The sequence below is a fragment of the Ipomoea nil genome, unplaced genomic scaffold (genome assembly GCF_001879475.1).
Source record: "Ipomoea nil cultivar Tokyo-kokei standard unplaced genomic scaffold, Asagao_1.1 scaffold2159, whole genome shotgun sequence".
In the NCBI taxonomy this organism is placed as follows: Eukaryota; Viridiplantae; Streptophyta; class Magnoliopsida; order Solanales; family Convolvulaceae; genus Ipomoea; species Ipomoea nil.
In genome coordinates this window covers 491,765-508,191 of record NW_017618587.1, presented here as the reverse complement: position 1 = coordinate 508,191, position 16,427 = coordinate 491,765, and the positions used below count along the sequence as shown (strand labels likewise).

The following is a 16,427-nucleotide window of genomic DNA, read 5'->3' as shown; positions in this document are numbered from 1 at the left end:
CCTCCATTATCATCATCATGGCTTGAAACTGCAGTTTCCACACTCCCCACAAAGTGATGATTCTGATATGTTTGAATCTGCCCATCACCAATACTAAAATCATAACTCCCGGCCCATTCATTCTCAGCACCTGTGAATATCCCATTATCATGGCTTGAAGTTGCATTCTCCACACTCCCCAGAAAGGGATTCTGATATGTTTGAATCTGACCATCACCAATACTAAAACCAGAACTCACCCATTCATTCCCAGCCCCACCATTATCATCTCCTGCATTGAAACACAACATTTTTAGACTTACATTCTTTTTGCTACTCAATCAAACCTCATATCAAGGAGCTCTTCCAAATACATACAATGCATATACTTCTTCATTTACAGGTCTCAAATTCAAAATATCTTTTCAAGAAACTCAAATTTCTGGTAAAAAAAAAAAAAATACTACCTTGAGTTGTTAAGGTTAGCATTTCAGGTTCCATATCAAACGTTGACAGCAACGGATCATTCAAAAACATTTCCATCAGAGATGAAGAGTCACAAGAGTTATCTTCTATGCAGAAATCACTGAACTGAGGATCCCAGCCATAGTCTTCCAAGTATAACCTGAATTTAGAAATAAAATCATTTTATCAATCAATAAATCAAAGAAAAAAAAAAATGCACATCCACTATTATGAACGCATGCATTCACATAACCTGAAATGGCCACCATTAGATTGAGAAGGAGGAGGAGGTGGAATGGGAAGAGAGAATGAGAGATGACATTGTTTTCAGCAGGTCCAAAACCTGACCAATGTTTCTCAAGACTGAAAGGATGGGTTCCCATATTTGAAGAAGACATTATATATCATAGAATGAACTTGAAGATGGAAGGGATAATAGTCTTCTTGATGGAGTGTAGCAATGGGTTTGTGTCTGCAGGTAATGCATGGGACTATGTATATATTGGAGAAGATAAACCACTTGAGGACTGAAAGTGGAAATGATTAATGTGAATGTAATTATGGATATGGAAACTTATTACGTTTTAAAAATCGTGAGCCGCCGTCTCAATCGATCTTCTGCATTGGGTTACGTTCCCCGTGCATGCGTGTGTATATATATATATATATATATATATATATATATATATATATATATATAGAAATGTGCTGAAATTGTACTCATAAAATAGACTTAATTAATAGAGTTCAATTTTTCAATTTCATCCTAAATAATTTTGATGACCTAATGTAGTCTTAGACTTTTGTTTTGTTCTGTGTTGTTCCGTCAAAATGGTGTTAAATAGAGCAACAATTCGGTAATCTCAATATGAGTGTGAAATCCCTTTTATTCGTAGGTCTGGGAGTAATTCATAAAAGAAATAGGGTTAAGATACCAATATTAAAATTACTGAATTATTCCTCTATTTAATTAACACTAAATTGATGGAATAACAAATGAAAGATTAAATTGAGCACAAATACAAAAGTTGAGAGTACATTAGGTCACCAAAGTCGGGACCATTTCGGACAAAATTGAAAAAAATTATTATAATCAAAGAACATTTTGGGTATTAACTCCATAAAATATGTTACCCAATTATATTTGTAATTTTTTATAAGCGTTTTTACTTTTGCAATTGACATTAAACATTAAATAAAATCATGGGTGTGTGAACTTGAGAATTGTGTATCATTTAGTGGAGACATAAACAATAAAAGCTGATTTATAGGCTTTCTAGCAAAAACAAAGTTGCATTCAATGATAAATTCGATCGAGATTCGACTAGACAAAAAAAGTGCACAATGGTAATAATAACTCATGCTACGTGAACTTATAGATACTAGGAAGTATAAAGTTTTCTTCTGCAAATGATATGCCCTTCATGTCCAGGGAAAGAGCAGACCATTCAGTTTCTGAACCTTCCTCTGCCATGCCCACGACCACGGCCACCCCATCTTCCTCCTCCTCTGCCACCACGCTCGCCCCTATACGTATCGTGTTTTATTGGCATGTTCTCCGGGAGGGGAAGAATGTTGTCCACGCACTTCCTGAAGCTAAAATCATCTGAAGAACCGTCTTCCCCTGTGATGAAGAAGCAGCGACTTTTGTACTTTGGGTGGAACCGAACTTGAAATCCACCGACTCCTTTGCCTATCTTCTTCTCCGGCTCTGGATGGCCCTTGTTTAGCAACTCCAGCAACACCAGGTGTTCATACTGCAACCAATATTTCATACACATACATAAGTCGAGAAGTATAAACACTGAGACTAACATCAAAGTATTAAAACAAAAGCAATCTTGTAGCCTTTTCCAATCATCTTCACTCCAAAACAAGCACTAACACTTCAAATGGTTCAATCTTCCTCCTCACCACAGGGTAGCAAATTCACAGAAAGGTTCTTCTTAGTTCTTTACACATAAGGTAACAATTTTAAGGATCATCAGTTCACTTCCTACTAAATGACTTCAAAAGATGAGTGAAAGACATTCTCATAAACATACAAGAGAGACCATAATTCCATACAGACCAAACTATGTTGCAATTTGATTCCTTTCCTTTTAATTAGGAGTATTAGAACACATTCCTCACAGGAGACTGGAGGAGGCTTATCAAATCACATGTGCTAGCAAACAGCCTAAAGAACAAATCTGTTAGCATCTTGAAAGACAATATCTATAAACAATCAGATTACTTTAAATCACTTTGATCAGCTACAGGACAAATCAGTCTCCAGCATTGACATATTTTATATACAGACAATAGTCTGATTATTAGTAGCCTTTACATGAACTAGATGAACACTAAAAAGATACACCGGCATTTATCACATTCTCTGCAAATAATCCGATTAATCATGTTCCTTTGATAAACAGCAAGGAGAAATCAGTATACTAATTAACTTTTAAAAAAATTGAAAATTTTCCTACCTTGTTAACATTGAGATTGGTAGACCAGGAATGAAGAAGCTTATAGAAATAATCAAACATCTCAACCGATGACACGAATGTCTTCGGACCCAAGGTGACTGGACCCGATTTATCCTCTTTCTTCTCTCCTTCCGCAGCACTTTCTTTTCCTTCCAAAGTTTCAACTTTTTGCTCTTCCTCGGGATTCTGGACCTTCGTCTTCTTCGACGCATCACCGTTGTCATCATTATCCGGCTCATCGCCCTCCTCCCTAGGCCGCTTCGCGGCGCCGCCGTTCTCAGCCGCCAAGTCCTCTGGAGAGTTCGTTTCGACATCCATGTTCTCGGATGAGGCTTTCTCTGCAACTGTATCGGGGACTTCGGGTGTCTGCTCCGCCATAGATGTTCGTTCTGTACAGAGCAAAAATCAGTTACAACGCTTGCTGGTAAGTAGAACCCAAAAACCCTAATTTCGGGTTTCGTTTGTACATTTTAATATTAAAATTTTGATGTGGGCCTATTCGGCTACGTAATGGGCCGCCCCTTGCATTCAATTGGGCCGTTCAATTTCCTAAACATTCTTTGAGTGCAAAAAGTAAAATCTCTCGCCTCGAGCTCCCACACTCCAGTTCGATATGATATGAATTCTGAATGAGTTAAATCATAGTGATTCATCAAGTTCAAGAATAAGGTTGTAAATTTTCTTGCTTCTCGATCGGAGCTTTGGATAGATTGACGTTCTTTCAATTCATTTTTAGTGATTATTGTCTGATGGTACTGTCGAATGTTTCTTTTACATTCTCAATCTCTTCTTGGATTTAAAAATGTCCAAACAAAACTCATATTATAACTACAATGGTAAACAACATTTATGACGTAAATCAACCTATGTTATTCATAGCTAATTAAATAACTTAAAATCTTGTGATACAAAATCAATTACTAAACCAATTTAACTTAAAATTCTATAATTATCAAGCCAATTCTCAAATCAATTGATAAGTGTGCATTATTTAATATTTGATTACTTGTATAGCATACGACATGTGTAATGGACCGCAACCAATTATAAAAATAAAGGAGCTGAAAATGTAATTCAGTTGTTATAATTACTTATTACAACTATTATTTATTTATTTTATTTTTTTTTTTTTTTTTTGTATTTCCTTCTTATCAATAAGAACTAGAGTCTTTGTTGAAGGCATCTAGATTTTGAATGAATAAAACTTAATTTTGCTTATACCTTGTTATTCTTCTTCCTTGATGTTCTCCCCAAACTCTTCTTCCCTTACCCAATTTGTTTCTTATTTATGCTTAATCCCAAGTCCATTACACCATGCCCATCTCTTAGAACATCATGATTTGATAATGTCCCCAAAAAGGCACTACCCCTTTCAATAGACGCCCCACCGCATTCATTCCCAACCCATTCAACCACCTTGTCATCATAGTCTAGAAACCCCAAAATAACATAATAACAACAATAATAATAATCTAGGGGGCTAGGGGCAAAATTACTATAATTAAATATAAAATTTATGAAATCAAAGCAAATAGTATTCCTTTATTTGTAAGGGCATCCTCTATAGTGGAGGTTTTGATGTGATTTTTGAAGAGTTTTTTAGGTGTAATTAGAAAAGAGAAAATGGGTGAAAGATTTAAAAAAAAATAACAAAATGTCAGTAAAATCCCAATTTTCTTTTTTAAAATTATAGCCTCTTAACTGCAGGCGCCCGACTAGGCGCAAATGTGCGGCACGCACATTTTTTTGCTGTATTCTTTCCTTTATGGGGTCCACACAAGGGAACAAAGAACCCAACATCCTGCAACACCCTTATACACTGTCTCTCTCTTTCATCTCTCTCCGGCCTCCACCTCACACTTTTCTCCTCAAAATTTGGTCCACAATCCCCTAATGGGGTTGCTCTAATAAGAACGGAGCATTAAAAAATATTTGTCTTCCTTTTTATTTTTATAAATTTTCTTTTTGTTATTATCCGTGTATATAATATAAACTAAATTATTTTTTATTTTATTTTTTATAAAAAGAAAATTGTCTTTATTATTCGAAAGTGTATAGAATATAAACTATACTCATATAGTCATATATAATAATATGCCATCGTAATAAGAATACATTAATTACACCAAAATAGAAGCAAAATCCGTGTGGATTAAAAAAACTGAAGGTCAACGTCTAGAAGTGGTCAAAGGAATATAATCATGCATGATATAACCTTCCTTGTTGACATGGTAGTAGGGTGTAATTTCTTTGAAGGAGTCTTATGTATTCGGCAACCCTAACGCCGTTTAATTTGGTGATGTTTATTTGACGGGGGCGTGGACTGTACATTACATGGGCTTAGTCATATATTTTGACTTTGTCTTCGAAAAATTCTTTATCAAGTCTTTATAAAAATGTTCTTTTCTCACATAAATTTCACTTTGAATATTTTTTCATGATGTGACATTCTTTCATTAAGTGTCATGAATTGGTTAATCTTATCGCTCATTCAAAATAAAATTTAGCATGTAATCAGATGTTGTTATGTCATGAAGGATAAATTGGAAGAGGAAAATAATGGGTTTCTATCATTGTTTGAGTTTTTATTTCTACAATTAAATTTTGACTTTGTAGTCTAATGGTACCACGTTAAACATATTAATTATCGTGTAGTCTAATGGTACCACGTTGCTTGCTATTTCAGTCTCATATCTAGATGAACGACGTTTGTTATAGATCATTTTATTCTTCTTCTTCTCCCCAACCCTAAGGGACCCCACAGAGCATGTGAGAGGTTATAAACGGTGACTCAATGGTTCAGCAGAGCCAAATGTCGGTGAATCTATCCACACTTTGGACGACATAATTCTCACACTACTGCTGCCGAGGTTCGAACCTTAGTCTCTTCTCCCAAATAGTGTCCAATAAACTATTGAGCTAAGCTCGTGCAAGTTATTTTATTCTTCTAAAATGAGGAACGTTTGTTATAGATTATACCTCATATAAAATTGATTTTTAATGTTTTTTGACTAAAATTACATTGTACAAATTAAACGAGACTAATAATTACAAACTACAAAGCAATTAATTACAATTGACAACTTTAATATGTTTAAGGGTGTAATCGCATATATCTAATTATAGAGATAACATGATGAATACAAAACTATCAATTATTTTTTAGTGGCGTAATATCGTGTAACATTATATGTTGTTAAATGATTAAAATTCAGAAAATTCATAGATTTACCGAAAATAGAAAAAAATCAATTAAATGATTGTAATTTTTTTTAAACTAATATTTATACAATGGCTTAATGGGATAATCTGCAAAACCCCCAATTTTGTGTGACAAGAACTAGAAGACAAAAATGGAGAAATGACAAGGGTTGGGGTGACGTAGGTGTTAACTCAGGTCGGTGAGACGGTGGCTAACGCCGTAGCACAGGCCAGCGACTATAAACGGCGTTAAGAGAAATTCAGAGAGAACGCATTTATTAATATTTTTCTTTTCTTTTTTTCCTCATATGGATATTGTTTTTCTATTCTATAAATAATAAACATCGATAAAATCCAGGAAGCTGCGTACTATATTGCAATCAATTTCAAAGCAGGGGCAAAAGCAAGGGAGTTGTTACGACTTTTCTTCTCAGGAAAAAAAGACATAAAGGGGGCTAAGACCTCAACTCGTTCATATTCAATTGCTCATCTTCTAATCAGCTGCTGATAAAAAATCGCGTTTTTCTGGTAAATTCAGCTACCCATTGCGTTTGCTTTAATCCATGTATCGAGAGCTCTTTTTTAGGTCTATGGGCTTTGTTTTCTTCCAAGGTTTTGGTGAAAATTCTTTGATTTTGAGATCTTTTGATATGATTCCTTGTAATTTATGCTTCAAAATTTCATATTTTGCTTATTTGATCCTTGAAAATTGATTGTTTTTTTAGCTTTACTGTAAATTGATAGTATTGGGGTTGTCCGATGATGTTTGGTGCTGATGTGATTAGGAAGCGAGGAAGAAGATAAGTAAAATTGAAGAAAACATGAAGCTTTTGTTGTTTAGGGTTTATAGTAGCAGTTTGGTATTGTTGTTACCAAATTAAGAATTCCTTGTGATTTGTCCTTTGAACACTGAAACATATAGCAAAGGAACAATTTTTATTTTTTATTTTTAAATAAAAATCTATCTATATTGTTTGTAATAACATCAGGTTTATGGTGAATTTAGTGAACTTTGATAACGAAGTAATGGGAGATCACGTGATGCTGTCCAATGACCGGCTCATTACCTCTGAATCAGTTAAAATACTGCAAAGCTCTGAGGCTCCAGGACCTTCAGGCAGCAGTTCTTGCTCTCACAAGGATGATCCATCTGCATTGGCTATTGATATTAAGGATGATGAAGTAGAGGGTGCAGGTGAAGAAGAGCCATTACTTCAGACTGTGGAATGCCGCATTTGCCAGGACGAAGACATTGCCAACAATTTGGAGGTTCCTTGTGCTTGCAGTGGCAGCTTGAAGGTATATTGTTTGGTTCTGATACTTTTTTCTGTCTGTGATACTTCCATAGAAATGCTACTGTTTGAGACCTGTGTTTGCCTATGAATGGCGTTGTGTTGAGTTTGTATGTTCACTTGACATGATAGCACAGTTGTTATATCTTGTGATTATAGGTGCTTCGGGTACTGAGAACCTAAGTTGAAAATAACTGTAAGACTGTAACCTGTAGCTAACCTTTTTTTGTTCTTCATTTCTTAAATCCAGTTTGCTCACAGGAAGTGTGTCCAAAGATGGTGCGATGAGAAAGGGGATATAATTTGCGAGATTTGTCATCAGGTTAATTGCTGCTTCTCCTTTAATTGCATGTCACAATGGATTATGCTTTTGAGTTACAGCACTAAATAGTCTCGAAAGCATCATAACATAAAATTTATAAGGATTTAACTTGGTGGAAATTTTGAATCCACCTGCTACTTTTCTCTTCCATCATTTTCTTAAGGGAGATGATGGCACTTATCAGCTAAATTAAGTAGACCTGAGCTAACTTATTCAACTACTCTTTTCCCATTTCTTTTTGCCTAAAACTCTTCCAATGCATATTCTTTCTTTGGAATACTTCCCATATTTGCTGTTTCTGGTGATGAGTATCTAATTAATTCCTGCAATATAAGCTGTAACGATTACCTGAAGTAATCCAATAATTATACTGCTCTTATCGTAAAGAAGATTGAGCCTTTGCAGACTTCCGAATTGATTTTTGTTGGTGATAGGCATCACCTTTTCATCCCTAGGAACATTTAACATTATTAACATTAAGATTTTTCATGGAGTGGACGAAGATTATATTACTCCATCTTCACCTAAAAAATTAGAACATAATATCAAGTGTATGAATTGAAGTTTTTATAGTAAATATTTAGAAAACCTTGATTTCAAGTTTTCAACTGATATTTTCCTGTCATGTAGTATGTATGGTTTTAACGCTGGTATATGAAGTTCAAATGAAGGAACTTCACGTTATGTTGCCATAGCCCATATGCCTTATGAATGCTAACCAATATTTGTTTATATGAGTGTCATTCTGACATCAAAGAATTTCTTCGTGTTTTGCAGCCTTACCAACCCGGCTATACTGCTCCTCCACGTCAATCTGACGATACTTCTATTGATATTGGGTAAGTTTCTTTTTTTCTCCTCGCAACATACATTTAGGATCTTGAATTTCCAATACACTTGATATGCTAATATTATTTTGTCCTTCAATATATTTTTCCTTAAAACTCCATTGTTATGTGCTTCTGTTTGCAGTTCGGCCTGGACTATTGCTGGAAATCAGCTCAACATACATGACCCGAGACTTTTGGCGATGGTTGCAGCAGAGCGCCATCTTCTTGAGGCCGACTATGATGACTATGCTGATTCAAGTGCTAGCGGAGCTGCATTTTGTCGCTCAGTTACTTTCCTTGTAAGCAATTGCAACCTTTTTCATAACAAGCCATATATATCATCACACACATTATGGTTGTGGGTCTCATAAAGTTTTTTCCTTTTATACCATTTTATGAGCTCTAATTGTGCTCGTTGGTTTGTGGCAGTTAATGGCTCTTCTACTTCTGAAGCACGCTCTGAGCATTGGAAATGGTGATGGAGATGATGATGATGTTTCTGCTATTTTCTCCGTAAGTCCGATCATTACATGATGTGCCTTAGTATATATATATTTTGTTTTGCCTTGTCAAGAAATTAATTTTACGGTTGGTGTTTGGCAGCTTTTCTTGCTTCGAGCAGCTGCTTTTCTTATTCCGTGCTACATTATGGCTTGGTTCATTAGTATATTACAGCGACGAAGGCAAAGACAGGTAAGACTTTATAGGCAATCACTGCAACCTCTATATTTGTTTCTTCCGATCCATTTCCAAAACTTATACCGAGAGCCTCTATTTACATGCTTTATCTTCATTCTAATTGAAATCTCTCACATAGATATGCTCGTCTTTCTTGCTTTTAATATTTGTCGTTTAAATTTGATCAAAGCAGGAATCTGCAGCTCTCGCAGCAGCGGAAGTTGCTTTCATGCTGCAGGCTGGGCAGCACAGAGGCTTACACGTCGCAATAGCACCACGGCCCGCACCAGCCCCGGGGGCATCAGTGACCACAGCAGAGGTGCCAACTATTCATACCGAGCAAGTATAAATGTTCCTTTGCTGCCTCGTTGCCGCCTTTTATGCACCGGGATCGTATTGTGACCAGAAAGCCGACCATTTCTTCGTCAACTTTGATGCTCAGGTGACTCCTTACTGCAGAGGATTGGCTAGTTGGGCGTTGTATCTGAAAAAAAAAATTCATTTTTTTCTTCTTTTAATTTCAGAAGGCCAATACTTGGCATTCAACTATCATGAGAACTTTTATGTTCAACTCCATTTCTACTAACTGTCTATGTATAAGCAAAATGGTATGTGACCCTTGGTGGTTTTTTTGTAATTGAATTTCTCTTTGGACTATTCTTATATGTATATACTAAAGACCCCCACATACCATGTTTTCAAAAACTAGATTGTTATGGATCTCTCCAGTCAAGCTGGTCGAACAGTTGGCTTGGTAACCACAGAGGCTGGTTTATCTCTTGCTGGTTCTTTACAAAGCGGATTTCACCAAGAATGCACATTCAAGTAGTAGCTATGAGTTATATTGTGTCAATAGTACCAAATAATTGTATATAACATATGGTCACACTATGTACTAGTGTTGATATTATACATTATTGTATAAGAAACATAATATGGAATATTCTCTTGATATTTAAAAATAAAGTTAAAAATTTGAAGGAGGAGGTTGGGGAGAGCAGAAGCCAAAGAAAGGGATAAAGAAGAACGGCATAAGCAGAAGAAAGCAAGAGAGTGATTTTGGGTGCATGGAGAGAAGAGCTTGGAAGAGTCTAAAGTGGAGTTAGAATCTTAAAGCAGGCTATAATGGAGTTTCTTTTTAAGAGGGTCTCTATTCCTCACATTGCCCAATATCTCTGCTTTATCTGGCTTTCTTGCAACTGTATCAATCTAATCTTTGCCCTTCTCACATTTTCATTTCTTTTATAAACCAAATTATATTTGAAAGAATGAAACCACTATATATGTGATTTTCGAATTCAGAACAACATAAATTTGTGACTCTTAAGTAAGAGATCTGTTATGGGCTATCTTTGTTTGATGGTATGTATTTGTAGATGGAATTTTCGGATAATGTGATGACATGGCAGAGTAGTGAGGAAAGGGGATCTAACATAATGGATTGGTCCAAAAGAGGAAGGCATATAATAGGGACATGGGGGAACCAAACTAAAGATTCTTGGCTTCCCGGGAATGATGTTCCAACTTGCCTTTTATTCAAACCTGTATGTCTGTCTGAGTCTTGTAAAACAGCCTTAAAATTGCTTCTATGGCAGGCTTATGATTGGGGTGAATCTCAAAACTTGTCTGGATGGTGTTTTGGGACCCCATTCTCTCTTCTTCTTCTGCTTTATCTGCCTTTATCAGTGTTTCTCAAATCCCATAAAAAGATGGAACACAAGCTTAAATGCACAGGCAATTGCTACAGATCAAACAGACATTGTCTCCACATATAAACCACATTCCACTTCACTTGTTTCTTCTTCATCTCCACTCTCTCCTGTTTCTTCTTCTCTGCATTGAAGAAGCTAAAAATGGGGTGCCTTTCTTGTAGGGTGATCATTCTGGTTCTGTCAATCACGTTTTTCGTTTCTTTTCAACTCGACAAGGCTTCTGCTCTCTCGAGTATGGATCTTGCTCTCAGAGGGTCTCGGGTTTTGCAGGCGGTTTCCATGCAGGATCTGCATAATAATGCAGAGATGAATGCTCCTGCAGCAGCACCTTCAAGGACACTTGATCCTAACCAATCAGACAAGAGAACAGTGAGAAAAGGCTCTGATCCAATCCATAACAGATGCTGACTTTTTTTTTGGGGGGGGCTTAATTATAAGGTTCTTGTTATAGGTTTGATGAGAATTTAATTATAAGAATTTGTTTCTTGGTTCAAGAGTTTGTTTTCTGCTCTTTCTTGAGCTGAAAGTTTTGCACAAGCTAGCAACAACAACACCTTCTTATTTATTGTGTAAAGTTGATTAAATATACTTTAGCAGCAGCACATTCATGCATTATGAAACAAAGATTCACCTGTCTCTAACCTTTCTGTGTTACCTGAAACAAAGATTCACACAAATCCTAGAAGGATTTCATGTTCTTTCATTCCCAACTTAGTTCAATGTAATTCCAAGCTTGGTACATGCTAATGTACTAAGATTGTCTGTCATTTTGTCAAGTAGGAAAGAACATTTTGCAAGTTTTGTTTGGATTCCATATCCCCATCCCTCAGTAGATGTAATCCCTTTCTTGCACAAACTATAATGTATGGATTCTTTGCACATCAACATCCTCACCTCTTCAGCTAAAACCAAAAGATAACAATCATACGGCCAAAGGCAACCCCAGTCAAGTTCGACTTCCAGTGAGAGCAGTCTATTGGCTTTCTGGTCTAAGCAGGTCAGCTATATGCAATTTAGGCTGGTTTACCTCATTGTGGTCCTTTGCCGACTAGGGTTATAAGGCAGGGTTTACCCAGTGCACACTGTTATAAGTTTTGTCAAGAACCAAAATTGGTAAAGTTGGCACTGTAACTTCCCCCCCCCCCCCCCCCCCAACCACTTGTGCTCTTAAATTCAGTGAAGAAGCAGCTACTTATGATAAAATTATATGCTCTTTTACCATAGTAAATATCCAGTAATCACTAATCAGCTACAGACAATGATGTTCTACTTTTCACTCACTGTTTGGAATCAATCATTCATGGTGAGCTCAAGAAACCAAAGTTACCCACCCTTAGCTTCCATTCATTTCTGGTGATAAGGACAGAATTTTAAACCCAGATTGCAGGACAAGTTCAAAATCCAATCTTTTTGCATACATTTGTTTCAAGATTTATGCCAATGAATATAGTGAACTCATTTCATTTCAGAATATAGTCTACAAACATAACAAAGGCACAACAAAGCAGCTCTATCTTGGGCATTACAAATTTTCTTGCCCAGAGGAGCCAACAGTAGAGTACACTTTGAGTAAACAAATGGAGGCCATAGAAGTAATTAATGGCCTATTAAAGCATAAGTGGAACAATTGGAAATTAATGTGATTAATGTAGTAATTAGATATAATGGTTGTGTAATTAGGTATAGTTCAAGGGCATTTTGGTCCCCCTTCCTTGGTCTTCCAGTTGTTGTAGCAAGGGCAAACCCCCTTGTTGCCATAGAAACCAGGGGGAACACACAGGCACTTGTTGCAGCATTTCTGGCAGAAAAACATGCATGGTTTGTGGTACTGTGTCTTGCTGCATCTCCTTGTACATTGTGGCAGGCACTCTGCCAAGAAAAATTCCCAATAAATTCTTTATCCAAAGAAAAATCCTAAAGTGCCCTTTTAAACCGAATACAATCACATATTAGGTTGTACCCGGTACTGTCAAAACCAGATCAGAGTAACTAAACCTGGGACAACCCAGCAAAGTTAGTCAGACTGTCTTGGTTTGAGCTAGTTAGCTATGAGCAATTTAAGCTGGTTTACGTCTTTTGGCGACTAGCAGGAGTGAAAGATGAGTCTATGTAAGAGGCAGAAAACTTACGAGAGGGCCTTAGGCTTCCAGGACCATAGCGTGACTGGAACAACAACAACAACAACAAAAAAACAGTTTTTAGGATCACAAAAGACAAAGAAACAACCTTAAACAACAGGAGGAGAAAACAAGAAACTTACTGCATCAAGGTGGTACTGAGCATTGGAAGCCATAACAATGGCAGAAAGCATGGAGAAGGCAATGAGGGCTAATAGTAGGACTGAAACAAGCTTAGCCATTGCTATGTAATACAGTACAGTGCACAGTTAAGCCTAAGATTTGGATATATTTATTGTGCAGGTGAAATTTAAAGCAAATATGGCTCTCTATCTTCTTCTCAGCAGATCAGATCATGAGTTGTTTACTACACACTGAGAGGATGGATTGTTTGAGATGACTTCTATGGAGTTGGACGTACTATATATACACCTACCCACTTGCTCTTTGGGACTCAAAATGATTTAAATAATATGAGGTAAAAAAAATATTATTTGATTTAGTTTTAAAAACATATAAAAATGAAAAATTACGATTTTAGTCCATTAGTTATACCTAAATCGTAGACTCGGTCCATAAATTATTACCCTATACAAATTTTAATTATGTTGGAAGTGACATTATATTTTCAATCCATTACTTATAAATTTTGTTAACATTAACAATTTATTTTGAATATCCAAATTATTAAAGGAGATATTGGTCACTTATAAAAATTTTCAAAATTCCCTCCATAAATCTTGATATATATGCTACTCTTACCGCAAAACTGTACTCTTGGTAACTACTTGTTTGTCTTGGTTGAGGATGAATCTAAGAAGAAAAAATGACAAGCAGAAGATTACTCTTGATTAAATATACACCCAATTGGCCAATTGTAAGTTTAATATGTAAAATACAACTCGGATGGGCAGCTCAACTGGTCATAGAGGTAAAAAGTTGGAAGAATGACTAGGGATCTAGTCTCACCAGCGGCAATGTGATGAGCTACTTTTGTGGCTCATGTGCAGTTGATTACTATTTTAAACTAAACAGAATTTTTTATGTACTATTATATTTCGTTGATGATACAATTTTTTTTTCCTCACCATATCATAACATTGATTTTAGATTTGGTGGAAGTTGGATAGATAAGATAATTATGTTTATTCGTCATTAGATGAAGCAAATAATGGACAAATATATATATATATATATATATATATATATATATATATATATATAATTATTTAGCCTCCACCAATTAATTACGTTGCCATTACACATAAGAAGATTCAGTGCAACCTTCGACATTGGTCATTAGTCAATTGCCTAAAAAAAGAGACTAACAAAAAAGCAACAACATCGAATCATTCTAAATTTAATAAGTAAAATAATTGAAACCATGCGTTATACATTTAGATAAGGCTTGTTTTTTTTTTGCTATTTTGGTGCCTATTAAATCATTTACAGATTAAGATGTATTTTGTGCAACCTATGGATGTTTTTGGTTGTGTTTGGTGTATGTTAAACTAACAAGTGCAACTTAGATTGTTATTTTGTAAAACTTAAGATGTTATTTTGTAGGAAGATTGAGTAGCATATATTTATGAAAATTTATGGAAGAATTTGTGAAAATTTTACGAAAAGGCCAATATGTGTTTTAGAAATTTAAAATAAATTATTAATATTAACAAAATTTATAAATAATGGATTCAAACTATCACTTTAAATATAATTATTAAAATGGAAATATTTGTATATGATAATAATTCATGGATTGAATCTACAATTTAGATATAACTAATGGACTAAAATCGTCAATTTTCCTATAAAAAAAATTATAAACTTTATTATAAAAATATTGTTACTTGTTAGCATATTTTGGCATTGCATGTTAGCTCTATATCACTGACGTTGCCGGAGGTTATCATGAGTCAGTTTAAGGGCGAACTAGTTCTAAATCATCTTAGGATTACACTCAAGATTGTGCGCCCTATAGAGAGTTACACACAATCACGTTATATTGTGTAGAGACAAGGGCTCTAGCCCATAATTGATTATTTAATCTTGGGCTCCTAACCGACACGAACTTGACCTAGACTCAGAGCTTGGCCATCTAATAACCACAAATTAACATTTATAACGACTATTCCGGACAAGATTACTAATATTTTTAATTTTGAATGTAAAATAGTAACAATGTTGTTCAAAATTCAACAAAATCTTGTAACCTCCTAAATACTCTGCTTGCACCATACCCATTTGTTTATTTGTCTTATAAGCTTGCTAGATTTGATCTGGTTGTAGTTTAATTTGGACCTCTCTTTTCCCATACTATTATATATTACCCCATAGGAACACAAGTGCATGTGCCCATGCTATACTGCTTTTTTTTTTTTTTTTTTTCTTTTTTAATCTCTCATTCCCTTAGCTTTTTCAAAGAAAATCAATCAACTTGAAAAAAAATGAGAGAATGAATGAGTGGTACATAATTATTGTATTAAAAAGGTCATGAGTTTAATTTTTGTTAGCACCTTCTCAGTTGAGTATGTTGTACATACAAAATTTTCCTAGTAAATTTTACCTATTCTGTGCGATTTGTAAACTATTACACAAGAGCGGAACATTTATCTTCAAATAGTGGATGCAAATTTCCTCAACACCAAAAAAAAAAAAAAAAACAGTACAGCTTCTATATATTTACTTTATTTTCTTGGATCCTTTATTTAGTAGCAAGTCATTATTAATTAAAACCTATATTTGGTTCAAATGTATTTATAAATAAAATAAAAATAAAAAGATGAATGCCGGTGCATTTATGAAATGATTTTTGGTCCATGATAGTTAAGAGCCCAGCTAACAAAAACGTCTGAAACATTAAATAAAATAATGTCTCTCCAAAAAAGTGATAAATTGGTACAACATAATTTTCACACCGAGATATTAAACACATAAAATAAAACATGGCAAAATCGTTTCAATGCAATAAAAAAGAAACATAGTCGAGCTCCCGGTAGGAATTTAATTAACCACCAAGTCATGTTAATTAATGTTGTTCAAGTTGGGTTAGTTATCATTTAGTTTACATATAAATTTGTTTTAGAATGTACACATTTATGGGGCTAACTTTATCAAATATATTTAATGTGTAAATAATACATGTTTTAAAGTTTGAGTTGGGTAGATTGGATAGTAGTTGCATTGAACTGGTGCAATAAGTTTTGTCATTCTTCCCACCAGCATATCACATGCTTCTGTAATCATATCAGCAATTGGACAGAGGCACTGAAAACTCAGTGAAGAGCACATGGATTATATTCAAAGTGATCTTTGCCAGCCCAGAACAAGATAATGTGAAACATAAAGCCATATAGCATA

At 35.1% G+C, this 16,427-nt stretch overlaps 3 protein-coding genes across 3 annotated transcripts; 1 reads left to right on the top strand and 2 right to left on the bottom strand.

Annotated features, from left to right (window-relative positions):
- Positions 1-1,693: 1,693 nt before the first annotated feature.
- LOC109149101 (protein DCL, chloroplastic-like) lies at positions 1,694-3,356 on the bottom strand. Its single transcript, XM_019296745.1, has 2 exons — positions 2,916-3,356; positions 1,694-2,201 (listed from the first exon to the last, which is right to left on the bottom strand). Exons 1-2 carry the CDS (start codon positions 3,291-3,293, stop codon positions 1,893-1,895), a joined length of 687 nt encoding a protein of 228 aa, XP_019152290.1. The 5' UTR covers positions 3,294-3,356; the 3' UTR covers positions 1,694-1,892.
- A 3,085-nt stretch (positions 3,357-6,441) lies between these two features.
- On the top strand, positions 6,442-9,943 carry LOC109149807. The gene is made up of 8 exons (XM_019297810.1): positions 6,442-6,644; positions 7,123-7,415; positions 7,659-7,730; positions 8,508-8,569; positions 8,703-8,859; positions 8,990-9,073; positions 9,164-9,253; positions 9,432-9,943. The coding sequence occupies exons 2-8, from the start codon at positions 7,143-7,145 to the stop codon at positions 9,585-9,587; spliced, it is 894 nt and encodes a 297-aa protein (XP_019153355.1). The 5' UTR covers positions 6,442-6,644; positions 7,123-7,142; the 3' UTR covers positions 9,588-9,943.
- Positions 9,944-12,381: 2,438 nt separating this feature from the next.
- LOC109149306 (gibberellin-regulated protein 6-like) lies at positions 12,382-13,477 on the bottom strand. Its single transcript, XM_019297019.1, has 3 exons — positions 13,211-13,477; positions 13,080-13,113; positions 12,382-12,819 (listed from the first exon to the last, which is right to left on the bottom strand). Exons 1-3 carry the CDS (start codon positions 13,307-13,309, stop codon positions 12,638-12,640), a joined length of 315 nt encoding a protein of 104 aa, XP_019152564.1. The 5' UTR covers positions 13,310-13,477; the 3' UTR covers positions 12,382-12,637.
- Positions 13,478-16,427: the final 2,950 nt, after the last annotated feature.